Source organism: Chanos chanos, chromosome 2, assembly GCF_902362185.1.
Source record: "Chanos chanos chromosome 2, fChaCha1.1, whole genome shotgun sequence".
In the NCBI taxonomy this organism is placed as follows: domain Eukaryota; kingdom Metazoa; phylum Chordata; class Actinopteri; order Gonorynchiformes; family Chanidae; genus Chanos; species Chanos chanos.
The window spans coordinates 13988470-14007416 of NC_044496.1; the positions used below are offsets into that span (position 1 = coordinate 13988470).

At 39.8% G+C, this 18947-nt stretch overlaps 1 protein-coding gene across 1 annotated transcript in view; it reads right to left on the reverse strand.

Moving 5' to 3' along the window:
- LOC115830170 (SH3 and multiple ankyrin repeat domains protein 2-like) overlaps nt 1–17797 on the reverse strand; it is an 82755-nt gene extending 64958 nt beyond the window's left edge. Inside the window, exons 1-8 of the mRNA XM_030794219.1 lie at nt 17594–17797; nt 15241–15444; nt 14614–14685; nt 12205–12313; nt 9720–9871; nt 9407–9574; nt 6468–6584; nt 508–585 (exon numbers count right to left, since the gene is read on the reverse strand). Coding sequence (XP_030650079.1) covers nt 508–585; nt 6468–6584; nt 9407–9574; nt 9720–9871; nt 12205–12313; nt 14614–14685; nt 15241–15444; nt 17594–17797 — 1104 coding nt within the window. The remainder of the gene's footprint in view (nt 1–507; nt 586–6467; nt 6585–9406; nt 9575–9719; nt 9872–12204; nt 12314–14613; nt 14686–15240; nt 15445–17593) is intronic.
- Between the last annotated feature and the right edge of the window lie 1150 nt (nt 17798–18947).

Sequence of the window (18947 nt, forward strand, 5' to 3'; positions counted from 1 at the left end):
AATCATCAATCCAAAACATGAACAAAACTGGAACTGAAAAGTGATTGCAAATCCCTTAAATCACCTTAAGTTTCCAATACGTTACACTTAAAATTATTTTGATATGCTCATAAAATAGTCAAAACACACCAAGGTGGGAACCGGCGGAGAGAGTATTGGGGAGCACTCTCAACCTGTGCGGGGAAACACATGCACATAAAATAGCTGTCTCTCAAAGATGCATAACCAGGGAAAAACCAGACAAAGAGATTTCCTGGTACTCCTAATAACCTGTATAATGCGTTCAGCATTTGGATATTAAATTAGAAGGTATGCTAAACAATGTAGTAACGTAGATCATGTTGATAACTGGTGTCTGAATCCTGACCATTCCTGACCAAGTGAACATTTCCCATTATTCTGTAATAAACAACAGGCCCAAGATCATCACCTAACTCATTCTCTGATCTCAGTCTTTAAAAATAAAACCTCGGATTAACACTGCTTTATGGTAAGAGGTGCAGGTACCTGAAAGGGGCTTTGACTGTTGTAGTTCTTCAGCTCCTTATCAGCTCCACGAACCAGCAGCACTCTGGCACAGCTGTCCTGAAGGATGAGAGAGAAGAGCACAGACACTTGTGGATGGGTGAACAGGTTTTAAATGACATGCAGAGCCCTTGGACCTCACTGTCCATATAACAAACACACTCAGGCACCCACACACCAAGTTTCCACTACTGAAGGACAATCATGGGAGCGTATTCATCTACTGAGTCTAAGATACAATCTCAATCTTAAGACCTTTCAGCATTAACTAAAGGGGGTCTCCCTCTATACTCACCAGTAGAGAAAAACAGAAAAAACAGACAGACAGTAAGAAGAGAGCAAGACAGATCGATTTCCAGACCTTAAGGTATTCCTTTGGGTGAGAAAAAGTGGGAGAAACTGTTGAGCTCAAGCGGGCTCAGAGAATGAATGAGAACGTGAGAAAAAGAGAGACAGAGAGAGATGGAGTAAAAAACAGAGACAGAAATGGAGAGAAATAGAAACAGAGAGTCTGCAAGCTCCTCTCACCCACAGAGTGCTTAACCACAAATGTACACACACTGGTAGGCACAATGACGCATACTCTTGCCTCTCGCCAAGAAATCTCTCAGTGCCGGCAGGGTAAATAAACATCAGGACCATGGACAGAGACAAGCTGTCAAAAGGAAGAGCAAGAACCTTAGACAACTCTCTCATCAGAGGGGCCAGAAACACCTGGCACTGATTGGGCGGCACAGCTGTGTCTCGTCCACCATCCACACACCAAACCCTAAAAGATAAGCCAGTTTGACAGCTTGAGAAGCGGTTGGAGTGAACGACTCTCTCTCTCTCTCTCTCTCTCTCTCTCTCTCTCTCACATGCACATGCTCTTTCTCTCCTCCTCTCCCTCCCCTCCCTTCTTTTCTCAGGACTTTCACATGTGACAGCTTACCACAAGGCATCCTCAGCACACCTTGACAGACTAGAGGCACTTCCCCTAAAGCCATTTTCAGAGACCCCACTCTTACCACTGCTGCACTCCCTCTATCCACATTTAAATAAAACCCTTCTGGGGAAAATTTCACAATCAGTTATTGTCTTGGGAATTTTATTTAACACCACAAACCCACGTGGGAACCTTCTCAACATGTCACAACACTGTCACAACACACACATAGAAAGAGACACATGCTCTTTGTCCCTCCCTCTCTTCCTTTCTCCTCCCCTCCTTTCTCCCCCCCCCCTCATCTCTGAATTGACACTCACATGTATACTCACCCACAAAAATACATATCTGCATCACACATGCCTACGTCTCATCAACAGTTTTCATGTCATTATTATTTACAGTTTTCTAGAGGGAAAGCTGAATTCCGAACTTGTCACTACAGAAATACTTAAATTTGAAGATATATAGCCAGTAGAACCTGTTCAGTTAAAACAACCATGAGCATTTTTGTGTGTATAAAAGTCAGAGAAGATGATAGATGTGACAATTGACCATTCCATTTGAAACAAGCAAAATCAGGAAAATTCCAGTCATTACCGTGTTACGGTTTGAACAATACACAGTCTTGGATCGAAACATAAATGAAGTCACTCACTCAGTCACATACTTTACACAAATACACAGTCCTACAATTCAGCTGACCCCTGATTGATTGTAGTGAGGTATCACATTCTAATCAGGGAGATGAGAGAATGGAGGGAGTATGGGGGTCACATGACCTGTTTTGGCTGACAACTGGAGCTAAGAGCCATGGAAGGGCAGAAGCTGAAAGATCAGTAAATGGCATGTCAGCATACAGAACAGCCTCCATCAGTGACCCATGCTCACAGCCTACCCACTGCATTAGTAGTCTCCCAGCGAGAGCCAGAAAGCTAATAGAATTTACAGTAAATACCAGTGTTGGAAGACAGGCTCCTATTAGAGCTTACACTCAATTGCATAGATGGGTGGGGAAGGGGCCAGTGCTGAAAAGCTGTAAATAAATAAATGACTAAAAGAGGACATTTAAATGCAAATAGAATAGGCTTTGCAGAAGAAGGCTTTCTGGAACATTACATCATTCAAATATTGAAAATATAAGTATCAATAATGTCTCATCTGTTCTGTCAGCTGGATGAAGTGAGAACACCGTCTTAAGCGCTTTCCATTCGAAAGTTTTACCTCAAATTTCTCCTAATCGAACTGATTTATAGAAAGACAAAAGAGAGGCTTGTGAATTTTGTACACAGTGTTCATATGCAGCCTACTTTAAATAATTTTGTTATAAACTTTGAGTAGGTGCCTGCTGTCCAACAGCAATTATTTATTTGGAAGAAGTTTACTAAATGCAATTAGAGTAAATTTTACAATGCTTATGTTACAGGATGCTCTATATTTACTGTTGATACATATTGCATGTTTTTTTTTATCAGCGCAAATACACATATGTACACACATTTCTTCTAATAATTGAATCCGTCAGTGCAGCAGATATGTGGCATTACTGATGCTCTCATTCAGGCTACAGAAAGTGATTCCCTACAACAAATCAGTCGAGCAAGTGATGAAGGGGAGAAGACAATTGCTTTATGCATAAAACATAAATGGAATGGATAGTTCCTCAAATGCTTAACAGATACTCGTTGTCCCCATTGTGTCCTCATTATCTTTCTCGCAGGTACTCCCAGATGTCGCAGTGAAATACTGTGCATGTTGTGGCTCCAGACAAAAAAAAAAGACAAAAACCTTTATTTGAAAATAAAAGACAGATGATTACAGGGCATACAGTCCTATACGGACTGAATTTCCTGGTCAACAGAATTTATAGGTGTGATCTCAGATTGTATAAATGTGAATTAAGATTTCACACACAAATCTGGGACATACAATTGTGAAAAAAGCCCTAACACACTCTATAGCTCTAAAGCTCTAATAGCATTTAAAAACCAACTGAGTAATATCCTTAACCTTTTCATATTCAAAGGTAAAAAAGGGGGTTCACAATCTAGTGACACGTAGCAGTTTGAAAAGGTACTCTGGTATATTTTAATACATTATTGAAGCCCCCCCAAGCGCTTTGTCCATTTATTGAACTAGTGCGTACATAGCTTTCTTAATGGTGCAGGATACTCCATAAGTGCAGACAGTGGACCTGAACCTCAACCTGAAGTACATGAAATCTGAATGACCAGGTAAAAAGTGATTATCACTGGGTTTTTGGAATCAGTGAACATCTTGATGACAGTAAATATATTTCAAGACATAAATTCCTTTGTCTGACCATGCTCTGGGAACAAAGGGTTTATTGTCAGTTATGATTATGGCAGATAGGAGAACAGTCTACTAATTTTGGAACGCAAATAATATATTTCTCTACTTTATGCTATACATTAGTTCAGTTCAATAAAACAGTGTTAGGCATGTGCATGTAATGCTGAAGTGTCTAGTCCATTCAAGTCTACTCATCTCAGTGTCTGACTAAGTCCTCATGAATTTAACTAAAACGTCTAAAAATAAAAGTGAAGTCAGGAAGCCCTTGACCTCCATTTCCCTATTATGCTGAATATTTAAAGTTTCCTGTAAAAGTCGAAAGTATATGGTTTACTTTAATAAGATACAGTTTAAGATTTTTTTAAACTGTAAAATTTAAACTGGCCAATATATTCATTTTAATATGGTTATTTCATACAGCTTGCTGGCTGAACTGAAAGAAACCAGTGCTTTTTGGCTTTACTCAAAGCCAAACAGACATCTTAATACACTGAAATGTGTTGCATGTTACCTTCAGCAATACATTATTCAAATGAATCTTCTCGTAAGTTACCACCGAGAATGGAATTTGTGAATAAACAAACAGCAATGGTATCTTCAGCCAGTCTTTAATCTATACACATCAGGGAAAAATCAAAGGCGACACCTTTAGGAATAATTGAAACATTTATGCAATATTTGGCTTTAAAAGATTTCAAGTGGAGATGTCGAGTAAAGAAATATTCAATGTATATTTTGAAAACAATTGTTTGGGCAGCTGGAAATCAACAGAATGCCTTCAGTTGAAACTGACCGCTGCTGGACAATACAGCTATGCCCAATAGGTATTGCCACCACAGTAATCATCCTATTAAAACTTATTAAATATGCTGTGCTAATACACCTATACTATAAGTGCCTCCATCATACAGTCACACACTATGTACACATACTCCTGAGAACCACACAGATGACAGGGACACCACATGCAATTCAGACTAAACACACAAACTGCCCACCCCCCAAAGACACATACCATACCCCCCCCCCCCCCCCACGCACACACAGAGAGAGAGAGAGAGAGAGAGAGAGAGAGAGAGAGAGAGAGGGAGAGCATTGTACTAGAGTTCTAGTCAAGAATGTGACAATAATAACCATTCAGCAGTGCCCCAGTTCAATCAAGCAAATAGCTGCTCCTCCAACTAAAAATTATATCAAATTTCAAGGTGAATTAAGGAACAGTCTGTACAATTTCTAACTGAATTGATTTTTGTTTTCAATCATTTTAAATATTTTGATGTAAAATGTATCAAATCATTTGTCAAACAATTATTTGTTTTACTGAAACATGATTTCTTTGACATGTATTTCATTAGCATTTTATTTGATGCAACAATAATTTATTAATTTTTGTCACATCAACACCCAGTGGAACAGAATCATTGTGGCAGATGGAAATAAGAGATTAATAAGGAAACTGACATAATCATGCTGCACACACAAGTCCATCAACTAGGAGTTGGTATCAAAATATTTTTGTTATTAATATTGGTTCAAATTTGCTTACTTTAACTCCATGTCTGTATCTATGTGTATGACCACATCTGAGCTATCAGGGCTAGATAACTATCAAAGCACTCTACATAGTTATGACTGAGGCGAATGCTAAACTACCTCCATTACGTTTTTACCACCCTCATCTACAGCAGCTCTGCGTCGTCTTATCGCCCTATAGGACCTGCAACACCAACCAGGTGAATCACATCATTTCACCTCTGGAGATCAACCAGGCTATCTTATCTTATCTTATCTTATCTTATCTTATCTTATCTTATCTTATCTTATCTTATCTTATCTTATCTTATCTTATCTTATCTTAAACAGACTGTGGCACACTCCACTACCTTTCACTAAAGTAAGTCAGCTGTCCAAAGGGAAACCGACTCAGCTGAACAATGCTGAAAATTGCTGTGCAGAGGTTCGAAAAAGGAATGTATTTCTCTGTTTAGTAGAGAGAAACCTTACAGAATCCTAACACAAACGGAACAAGCACAAGACAAGCACTGTGGGGGAGGGGCAGTTAGAACCACAGGAGCAAAGCTAATCTGACACATGCTCATTAAAACACATCCACCCACAGAGTATTCAACATACATACAATCAACGCGCGCGCGCATGCACACACACACACACACACACACACACACACACAAACACACACACAGCACATAACACAAATATGGGAAAAGAGATGGTGACACAAAGAGAAGGAGCAGGAGAGGTAAAAGGAGTGATGAAGGAAGCAAAGAAAAGGTGCTGATTTGTGGTTTGTATTGATCTACAGAAACTTGAAGAGATTCACAGCATTTAAATGGCCACATGGGAGAAAAGTGTCACCTCTTTCAATTTAACAACTCCCTGCAAAGCTGGGCAGCTTCTGCAAAACCTCTTAAATCCAGTAGCGTAATCTAACTAAACCATCCAGAATGCACTATTAATTCTGCAAAAGAACAAAAATGGGGAATACACACAAGAATGACACTCTCAGATCATCTCACAACATGGTGAGAAAAGTGCTCTTAAACCACACACACACACACACACACACACACACACACACACACAAACACACGCAAACACACACAAACACAGGCACACAAACACACACACACAAACACACACACATACACACACACACACACAAACAAAACCCCAAAACACTTACCTGGTTGTAAAGAGCACAGATGTGCAGGGCTGTGTTTCCTGAGGCATTCTGTGCACTCATATCTGCCCCATAGAACAGCAGATGCTCAAGGTGTTGGACATGCCCGTGGCGACAAGCCTGTATGCACACAACAACAGATGTTCCACAAATACACAGACACAGAAAAGGAAAGGGTTCACAATTCAACAACAGAATTTGCACTTTTCCACTTTTTTTTTTAATTTATTTTAATTTGAGGTCATGTAAGTACTCCAATGGCAGACATAAATTATATAAAAATGTGATAAGAAAGGCAACAGCTTCAGCAGTTTTAAAGGCAGCTTTAGTATATGTAAAGTTCTGATGTTTATGAAAGTGCTTTGTTAGGTGAATGTTTGGCATTGACATTGATGTTAAGAGTGTGTTTGGAATTCACATTGATGTTAAGAGGGTGTTTGGCATTGACACTGATGTTAAGAGGGTGTTTGGCATTGACTCTGATGTTAAGTGAGTGTTTGGCTGATGTGGATGTTAAGTGAGTGTTTGGCTGGCACTAATGTTAAGTGAGTGTTTGGCATTGACATTGATGTTAAGTGAGTGTTTGGCTGACAATGATTTAATACATTGATGCAGGTTGGAATAATCCATGTAAATATGAATCCTCCCATTTTTTATTTTTTAATATAACTTGTAACATTTCAACTGAAGACTTTTCACAAAATTTTTATTAAGTTTCAGCACTGGGAAAGTAACATAATGCTGCAACACTCCTGTTTGTTTTACTACAAATCTGGTTTAACTAGCTGAAACTAAACCTGCTCCTTTACATTGAGCACTTGAAGTGAGATGGATAGACCAGACTCATTCTGATCATCAGTCCATCACAGTGTGACGCAATCTCAGAATTTTTTACTTTACGGTATACAGAGAAGGAGTTCATAAACAACTGAGCCCACACATAACACTTTTATTTTTGCATATAAACAAAAAAGTGAATGATGGCAAACCATACCAAAACAAATTATACAGCTAAAGTATACAATTAAACATGCCAACAATGCACGTCAATGACGTTTTCATCAAAAGAACTGAAAGTCTCTCTGCAGGCCACAATAGGGCCCTAATTGTAGCTCAGCTTTAGAACACCATTCCTGTACCCTCAGGGATCCAGTCAAAACATATTTTCAGTTAGATGTGCACATCCTAATCAAATGGGTCTGACAGCCCACTTTTGACAAGGACTTACTAATTGGCGTACTGCTTTTGTTTTCTTTGGTCAAATGGCACGGCTTCCCAGACAAGGACTGAAATAGGGATATGTTACAAGAAGGCTTTATGATTCATCCTAATGAAGGTCTCTTTGTGACTGTTTTACATGCGGATATGATGAGGGCTGAAATCTTACAACTCTTCATACCTGACAGAGAAAAACTCAGTTACAGACTGAAACCACTAGATGGCACTGTGCATTCAGAGAGTTTGACAGGGGGTAAAGTCATTTTTCATAATGACAAGCTTTCAGATCAAATTTAGTACATATTCATCACCAAGTAATCAAATATGAAATACTATTTTCATCCATGATGCTGATAGAGAATATTTTAATTTCAGAACCACACTGTGGTTGGTCATTTCTGCACTGAGGTCACCGAGCGTGTTCCGAAACCAAACATGACTTCATCATTCAAATAACACTTCATGAATAGTGGAGTATGTAACATCATCCTGCCCTGCATTTTTAGAGATTCGTACGGGGCAATTTGACATTACACTTTAAATAACATATGCTTTCCGGCACAGATAAGATTTTGCTTATCTTGTTGTTACTGTTTGTTCTACGTATGGACAGAGACCTTAAGGATCCAATCAAATAAAACCACCCAGGAGAGTAGCTGCCGGGGCAGATGTGTTTGATGAGTACGCTCTCTATATCTGATAGATGTGCCAGGGCCTTGTTCCAACTGTATGAGGCAAAGCATAAGGCACTTTCTTGATGATTGACAGAAGTTGATATCCATCACGGAAAAGCCAAAGAAGGGTGGGGGGCCCTTCTGCCGTCCTACCGGAAGAGGCTATCTGCTGCTTGTCAGATAAGACTTGACACACTGTACACACACACACACATACACAGTGTGCACACAAATTCGCAAAGTATCCTGCCTACTCCCAGGCATTTGCCTTGGCAACGTTTCAGACACACAGCAGATAACAAGCGTTTAAGGAGAGGACCAATATTTTGGAGCCCTGCGGCACAGCAGCCAAAAAACTCCTGCTTTATGAGAACGTTTACTGGACCAGACAGACTGAGAGAGACTAAAACACTGAAAAACAACATGCACAGCACCCTCGTTGTACTAGTTCTCTTAGTCATTTACTACAGTGGGTACTGTTTTTGTTCAAATGCTCTGGTCCTTATGTCTGCTATTTCACACACACACACACGCTTCTTATTCCTGTCATCTAGCTTACCTGACTCTAAACAATATTACCAGAGTTTATTTTAACTAATGATTTGCTTTAATTTACTTGGGCAAAGCAATAGACAAAGCAGATTAAGTTATTTCTCTTGGACAAGCACTTTAATGAAGTAAAGTACTGCTTTTCAAGCTAGCCGGCATCAGGGTGACAGTTTTTTTTTCTGTCCACAGGCATCCAAATAGCTGTTTAGCATTTGCTTTGTCCTTCCTCTCAGTGCAGTTCAAAGGCCATATAAATGTCAAATCCAAAGATGCAAATGTACTGTATCCTAGTCAGTCACGTCATTATAAACGTTAGAGCTAAAGTGTTATGTTTAGAACTCGAGTTTTGAAAAAAGATGATATAACAAAAGTAGCAGTGAATGTGTAATAACAGCAACATAACAGGTGGATGAGTCAGTTTCAAAGGCTGTTGTTTTGACTAAGTAAGCTGAAAAGTTAAAGCAATGTGAGTGGCGGGGTTAGTTTAGGTCAGAGGTTTACCTGGTGGACTTCATGCCAGCCATTCTCATCTTGGCAGCACACAGAGGCATGTTCGTGGAGAAGCAGCTCACAGCAGTATGGGTCTCCGCCCACCATGGCTGTATGATACAGAGCCGTCAGGCCGCGACTGTCCTTGTAGTCCGGAGACGCACCCAGTTCCAACAGAGTCTAATTAGAGAGAAGGATAGAAAGAGAAGGAGACAGAGAGATAAAGTTTAATTTCAGGAGCGAAGGCAAATTACACTGTTACAATGCAGCTCTTACAAACGTACAGTATGTATGTATGCATAAATGTGCGCTAACGTGCCCATACCGTTAATGCAACTTGGTTTTTTGAACGAGCTGCTTTGTGTAAGGCAGTCATGCCATCTTTAGCCCTGAAATCGAGATGAGCTCCTCCATTCTTCAGCACTTTAATGATCTCTGTGGCATTATCAACGTGGGCCGCAAATGTGAGGGGACTCTCTGAAGAAAACACACACATTCACATACACACACACACACACACACACACACACACACACACACACACAGACAGACACATCTAAAATCAGCAAACACAAGCATGTATGTCATAAAATAACAAATAAAATAACAATACATTGCATGAAAGGTCATGTGATTGGCACATTAATTAGGATTCAGTGGTAGAGCTGAGGAGATCAGAAACGGAGGCAGGGTCAGAGGTGACAGTTTTGAGTGAAGGTACTTTGTGACATTCTCAATCAGCTGTTGATGAAGCCATTATAGAAAGCCCACCATATAGTGATAATTGCAACTGTGAAGAACAGCCTGCATGAATTCAACTTATATTCATTACCACATATGCAATTTCATGTTACAGATAAACACACATACAATCACAGATTCATGCACAGGGAAATGAACAAACTGCACATTTCACACACTCATTCAGTGCAGTACTCACAGCCAATTTACTGCCCAACTGAATGCTTCATAGGGGAATCAATGTAATTGCACTTGACTCATTCAGACTGAAGCCAATCAGGTCATAAACATAATTATTAGTCTCTGTTACCATCTATTAGTCAGAAGATGCGATAGCAAAGGGAAGAGTCCTATGATCAAACCCTTTGATAATAGAGACGTGACGCCATCAGAGGTGTTTCTGCTGCTAAGGGCAGATATAATAGCAGGTTATTTCCGAAGTGTGAGCATTCATACAGTGGAGGGTAATTTTCCGTCTGTGTACTCAAAGCTCCGATGGACAGAAGAAATCAATAACAACACTGAGCATTTTAATACAGTGCTAACTGTAGAGCTTTCAGTTCAGGGTAATGCGGTTTTAACGAGTAGATATCATGTAACCGGCCAGCAAGCCAGATAAATAACCTAGCCGTGGTGCGTTAACAGCACATACTCCCACATTAACATATATTTACATATAGACTTTCACTGCATTATTATCATTATCATTATCATTATTATTAGTAGTAGTAGTGGCATTAAACTTCAATAAAAATAAAAAAATTCAATAAAAATCTCACTATCATTAAACAGTTCTGTAACACCACTGACACTTTGACACCATCCAGTATCGGTCAGCATGTATTCATTCAACCAATTATATCCCTCAGACACTGTGAACCCCCCCCACCTCCCCCCGGCCCTTTGCTCACATACACGCATGCACACACACACACACACACACACACACACACACACACACACACACACACACATATATATATGACACCTATGATTAATTATAGCTTTCATATATTGTCCCGGCACTACCATGCCCTCCTCCCTCACTCTAGCTGTGACAAGTGGTCTTTCTTCTGGTTTCTGTATTGGTCTCGGGGTAGATTTTCCATTGATTCCTGTGTTCATTTAGAAGTCAATGTGATTGACTTGCTCAAAGAGCAGTGTGGCTTAGAGGAGGGGGCAGAGGAAAGTGTTGTGAGTGATGGTGCAGAAGAACTGTTTAGACTGCCAAACTCAGACAAACAATGCGGCCAACCTCACTGAGATAAGAGTGTCATCAAAGGTGGTCAGAGAGAGACAGAATAATTCTAAGCCCACAATAGCTTGATATGTTCTGCAGTTTTTTGTTTTTTTTTTGCAGCAAGGGAAAAATATTAATAAATTACAATCATTTTTTCTAGCAGTTGGAAATGTGGGTTAATAAATGGATTGATACAAAATCTAAAATATACAGCGACTAGACAAGAGTCAGACTTTTCAGACAAGAGTAAGTGCTGTTCATCTTAAACTCAAAGAACAAATAACCTATTGGCAAGCCTCTGTCTTCAAGTTACACACAAACCCTATTTAGGCTGGCACTCAATCATACCAACACAACTTAAGACAATTTCTAGGTTTCTGGTATGCTAACAGTGTGTTAATGTTTAATGTTGCAATTAATTGTGTTGAAACAGACTATTCCCTGTGAAATGAAGCTGTGATTTTCACCCTCAAAGTAAATGTCACCTCAAAGCTGCAAGACTTTTCATGTGTAATTACTTCATAGTAAAAATACTACTCCTGCTGTGATGAGACACATGAAAATGTGTGATGACGCAGCATCTTTGTCCATGAATCCATGAGTCTTATGTTTGTCACACTGGTGCCTGTTTCCCCTAATGTTTATGGCAAGATTATATACCTGTGCATCAACAGATCATTACTTTGGCAACGCAATGGTTCAGTGTTTTGATTATTAACGCCAATTCTGATGAAGTTACATACATACACACACACACACACACACACACACACACACACACACACACACACACATATGCTATCTGTTGCATGTATCTGTGTGGGCATACCCCCAGTTTCTGGGTCATGGTAATTTGGATCCAGTCCTCTGTCCAGCATCTTGGAGATTTTGTCTAATTGATGATGCTGAATATGGTCCATAAACTTCCTCAAGTTGGCCTACAGAGAGAAAGAGAGAACAAAGTGAGAGAGAGAGACATAGAAAATGAGAGGAAAATAAGGGAGAGAGAGAAGGAGAGAAAAAGATGAAAATGATCCAGGCCTGAGCTTAGATTGCACTCTAGAACGAATGTTCCTTTTGTTTTCCAGGCCAGTTATAAATAGATAGGAGAGCAGTTCCCCTAACACTACACAAAGGAGAGAAGAGGAAGAAGAAAGGATCTGGGGAGGAAGAGGAGGAGGGAACACATTTTACTGAAGTTACATTCTGCCCCATCTGACACAGGTCAGTTTCACACAATAGTGGACACTCTAGTAGATGTCTGGCTCTAAATACACGGGGCTCTTTATCTAACACTATACCTAGTGAAGAGCCCCCCCCCCCTCTCTCTCTCTCTCACACACCTCACACACACACACACACACACACACACACACAATTCAGTATTGCTTGTCATTCTAACACCCTGCGTCAGACTGAAAATTGGACTGGGGCCATGGTAAATGGGCAGGTTGGTGTTATCCATGCTTTTCACTTAAATGTAGCTATTGTTGCTCTTTCAACAGCACATCGGTTTAGGTCAGTAAACACAGTCTGTAAAACAAACAATAAGCGAACAGAGCGAATAAGAGAACCAAAGAATTCAATGTGCAGTATGTGAGATCTGAACAGTACTCTACTGGATATACGGATCTATCTTAGTGGAGAGAAATGGATACGATGTTGGACTGCATCGTCTTGAAAGCCGAAACGGAAGATTTTGCCTGTCATTTTAAATTGCCTCCACAGGGCGTATGGTTCTTAGAACGTCAGTGCTGGAAAGAAATTAAAGGTTGAGGAGAAGAGAGTTACTCTGGCAGATTGAGAATTCCCCATCAGGGTCCCTGCATACAGACTGACAGTGGTTTAAACAGGAAACGATATCCTTCAATAATTCACACAGCAATCTGAGTCCTCCATCCAATCACCTGCATCACTTCATCCACACAACATAGCCTTACAGTCACCTCCCAGATCTCATTTTAACCAACGCGCAACCACTAAGCAGGTAATAAGACCTTTTCTGATGGCCTTGCCTCCCCCACCCCATCAAGTATATTTTAGTTAGTGTTGAACATGAAATACCATTCCTTAACACAATTACCAGTCGTGCAGTAGCAGAGAGTTCAGATGTGAACCTATGTTTACTTTAAAGAGTAGAGCATAAAGACAAGAGAGCTAAAGAAGTAGGAAATAAAGCTATTAGTCTTAGCATGCATTATCAATGTGTGTGTGTGTGTGTGTGTGTGTGTGTGTGCGGCTGTGTTTGTGTGCCTGTGTGCGTACCTGCGTGTTTATGTGTGTATGTTCATAAATGTCCAATTGGTTCAATGAGGATATATGTTATAGTGGAAACAGACTCAGCTGTATGTGTGTGTGTGTGTGTGTGTGTGTGTGTGTGTGTCTGTGTGTGTGCGCACGTGTGTGTGTGTGTGTGTTTGTGTGAATGAGAAAGAGAACCCTCTGCTCTTGACCCAGAAATGTCAAGTTCTCAGGAGGCAAAAAGCTTAGGGAAAGAGGGCAGCCTTTTAAACCATACCCCTCAAACCAGGCCTCCAACCAGCCATACACAAACATCAACAATTTATGTAAATGATTACTTCACATATTGTGACTATAAGATAAATTCAGACAAAAGTACAAACAATCATATTGTTAAACTGAAAACAATTCAGTAAATGTTTGTGGGAAAGGTGAATCAGCTATTATTTGCTTCAAACACTGATACACAATATGATTAAAAATCTCAATTTTTAATATGTCCAATCCTTTACACACACATAAAAAACATAGATGGAAATTAATTCATTGTTAATGCTTTAGAGCAACAGAGAGAGTATGAAAGACTCTCCCCCTCTCTCTTTTTCTGTGTGTCTGCAAGTGTGTGTGTGTGTGTGTGTGTGTGTGTGTGGGTGTGTGTGCGTATGTGTGTGTGTGTGTGTGCGTGTGTGTGCGTGTGCGCGTGTGTCTGTCTGTCTGTCACTTATGTACCTTATCAGACTATTTTTTTCTTCAGCATTTTCCTTTAATCAGTACCCTCCATCTGTCCCCTAATCTTTCAGCTATTACTTCTATTTTCCCCATAGTCCTAGCTCTCTCTCTCTCTCTCTCTGTCTCTCTCTCTCTCTCTCTCTCTCTCTCTCTAGCACACTTTGTCTTCATGCATTCTAATTTTCACTCAGAAATGTGATGTAAGAGTGGAATAGCCTGGTTGATGGGAAGACAGTCTACTGAATGATGATTCGGTCTTTTGACTCACCTTTGTGTGAAGTTTGGCAATTTGTTTCTCATCCACATTAGGTTGCTTATAGATTCTGCTTTTATAGCGAAACTGTGAGATGTGACAAGGAACAAAACAAAGTTTGTCAGCTTCTTTCACTATCTAGCAGTTATAAAGAAGAATTTTACACAACTTGAAGTAAATGCCAAAAAGATTGCACCGATTCAACATATGAAGTGGCAATGACTGTAACTGCAAACTCATTAACCAAAATATAATTCAAAATTGGCATGGCTTCTATAAGAACAAAAAAAATACAAAACAAATCAAAACAAAAAAACAGGAGAAGATGAATGCACTGATTTTACCATAGCAACCGCATCCCTAAGAGATGACAATTATTAGCATGATCACACCTTTACTTTAGCCAAGACTTCACAGGAGCAACTGAGTTGTGGACTTTTGTTTCATATCACTGAATTTGACCTTTGTTGATTGACAATAACACCATGATACAATACTAATTATTGACAAGTAAGTCTTGAATTCTGGAACTGACCCTGCAATAATCATAAAACAGTACTAAATATTTACCACTGATTGCTTTTTCGTGCCAAAATCATGCCAAAATCATAACAGCTTTTTTGAGGTTTTATTGAGACTTACCTCCAGCGATGGGACACCTTTGCTGATTGGCTGAGGGTACTCGCGGAGGAGTCGTTCTTCATCCAAGAACTTGCCATTGCGGCCATTGCTGGCCGGTTGGAACAGGCCGTAGTTTAGAACATCCTTCAGGGTCTGACTCAATGTGCACAGGATGCGTTGCTTGGCAACCCATACTGTGGCGTCAGGGTTAAACCTCATACATTTCTGTCAGGGACAGGAGAAATAGAAAAGAGGTGCAGGTGAGTGGAGAGGTGTCAAGATCTTTTGAGTTTTGGCACAAAAAAATATAGGACAATATACACAATACTAACAAATAGGTTTTGTGTTCACATAATAAAAGTAAATATATAAAAAACACACATGGAACAATGGGTGATCCATTGTTTCAAAAGGGGGAATGAAAACACTTTGGCTCACTGTCTTAACCTGATACCTCAGCTGCAACAGGACAGATTACACATTAATGACACACTATTGCATCTTTGGCTACTCCAAATAATGGTGGCTTACGAGTTTGGACAGTGACATTCTAGATTTCATTACTGCACAGCTGATGATAGCGGATTTGTGGGGGCCGATAAAGCACGCTGTGTGGAAACACAGTGAATTGCCGTAAAGCTTAATCCCATGGCTGGCTGGCACAACGAGGGTGAAAATCAGCAGAAGGACAGTCAGGATGAACAGATGTCTGGTATTTCACTCTGTCTTTCAGGCTTTTCCCTGCCATTATCATTCTGTCTTCTTACCACTTATTTTTTCCAGCATGTTATTGGCCTCATATTAGCACCAAGACAGACATCCTAAGCAGGGCTGACTGTAACCCAGTGGAAAGCTCTTTGACAATCAATTGTCTTAATGTCTCCCTCATCTCTGTCTTGATAAAGGATGGTTAGGGAAACACAGACTAATAAAATGAGTGGGATTCCAAGTAAACTGATAGCATCATGTAGAATGAGAGGAAATGTTCTTACATGGATATTTAAAAACAATTAGAGGGAACGGTTAAAAACAAGAACATGAAAAACATAATCAGGAGCAACGCAAAATAGATTTGCATGTTACCCCTAGCCCATACAGGTTCACCCTCCTTAAGATCCTATCTCTATGAGGCTTGCTCAGTTACAGAATTTATGCTCTAAATCTATATATCTATCCTACATCTAAACCAGATTCTTTACTGACAGGACAACATTTTAATTTAAGTGAACCAACTGACTGATAATGAAATGAAACATCTATTTCACAGCAAATGTACAAACCTCTATCAGCTGTACATTGTGATGATGGTAAGTCAATGTTCTAGTTAATTTTAAGTCTGATAAAGCTTCACTGATTTATAAAATGCATGTATAGGTATTTCATATCAGTGCACAGCATGAGTAGGGAAGTTTTGGACTGCTCAATCATATTTTCATTTCCTTTCAGATCCTAAGCATGTGATCTGTTACTGTAGATGAAGCCCTTCTGAACACTGACACATGTATGAACATTGACACATGCGTACACAAACAAACACACACACACACACACACACATACACACACATACACACACACATGTACGTACGTATATCCACTCGGGCAGTGTAATCTGTTGACATGTGTTCAGGTTCAAGCCAAGGTCAGCACTGACTTTAACTGATTCTTTATAAAAAAAACCCACAGCCTTTAATTCAGCCCTCTCTACAGTCCATCTACTACTTACTGCATATCAAATATGTGAATATACACTAAAGGCCAGCAGAAAGGGGCCTCCATTAGAATGAGGCAGACCATTACACACTACAACCCTGTTACATTAATTAGATTTAAATGTTTATCCTAAATCTTCATCAGTCATGAGAAAGAGAAATGTTTGGTTTTGCATTATTTTGTTTTCAGTAAAAGTAAAAATATTTCTATTGCAAACCCTGGTTCTCTGAATCTTGTTAAATGGTGATATATATTGGCTGTCATGGATATAGAGAAACCTGTCCCTAGAGGGAGAGAGAGTGGTTTATGCATCAACCCCTACACAATGTTAACATAACTCCCACACAACTTCTATACCGTGAAACTTAATCCTAGGTTGTAACCTGAATATGGAAATGCATGAATTTCTGGAACAGGGCTCTCCTCATGTCATCAGAAGACCAGTAAGTCTAACAGGCCTAAGCAGTAAAACAGACAGAATGACTACATGCCCTGTAAATGTGGGGCTTGTATGTGGATACACAGAAACTCACTTGAAGCATATAAAGCCTACAGACGGGACAGTTTCAACTCTGATTTGATCATTCAACAGGAACTCAAACCCTCTCACACACAAACAGACACACAGACACACACACACACACACACACACACACACTCACTGTTTGTTGCAGGTCAGGGATGACCACCCTGATGACGAGTGAGTTACAGTGGATGTCCTCCATTCGGCTTGGTGGTCTCTCTGCCGTGGCTCTTATTGTCTCATAGATGGTCTCTTCTTTGGAGCTGTCAGAGCCAGGATCCTCAGAATAGTCAGAAAAGCTCTGAGCCATCTCATCCTCACTGGACGTGGGGCTCCGGGGCATAGTCAGCCAGCCACACTGAGTCAGCTACAGACAAAAGAAAAGTTATGTTTTCAATTTGAAATAAAAAAAAAAAAACCACACAACTAAATAATCAAGCCTCATCAAGCGACTTAATATTTAAACAAGATATGATCCACAAGTACAGGCTGTTATAAGCGACTCCTGCTTAAATTATACTGCTTTTAATTCCACACAATGACAAAACTGATAAACTGGACGCAAACCCCTAGCGATTGAAACACTCTACTGTCCATTTTGATTCATATTTCTGTATCATGAACTGGACAAATGAGAAGAAATAGACCTAAAATAATGCAATATCTCAGGTAGGCTACATTGGCTTAATACTGAGAATCTGATGCTCAGTGGCAGAATTCCTTTTTCGATAAAGCTGGAGTCACAGATGCATTTTTGTGATAAAGGATAGGTATTACATATGTTCATTTCACACAGGAAAAATATGTTTTGTTTCCTCCTTGTCATTCTGCTATAGTCATAGAAACTGATAGAAGCAGCCCCAAGCAACCAAAAGTCATCCAGCCCGGTAAAAATGCCCATCACTATCAGGTAATGAAGTGTCAGAGGGCACATATGTCTCTCTCTCATAGAAACACCTGAGACATCAGCTGTTCCCATTTGATACTAGGACATGTTTCATCATGATTACACAGTCCAGTTTGTTCTCAATAAAGTGGACTGATTCTCTGCTCCCTGTAGACCTGATAGAAACTGCTAAACATAGGCTTTTTCACTATACTGTGAGGACCAATCTCACTGATAATTTATGCAATGACTTGGGAAAGTGCTAACTTAATAAATACATACAGCACAGATCATTCTGTCCTCCCATTGTGCATCAGGATAAGAGGATGTCATTTTCCTGTCATTTTCAATAGCCATGTTTGAATAAACTGCTAATCTGGGCCCAGGTGTATGTGGGGGTGGAGCTGGGTCAAAGATATCTCAGTTTAACAGTTGAGAGGCTAATATATCATTTCTTTTTGACGTGGGAGATTTGTACCACCATGGGGAAGTGAATATGTTTTCAGACTATTCTTTACTGAGTCAGTAGCAAAGACAAAGGGAGCCTTGGGATGAGAAGATGTGGACATAAACACAGAACACCACTACCTTAGTAAAATACCTATAT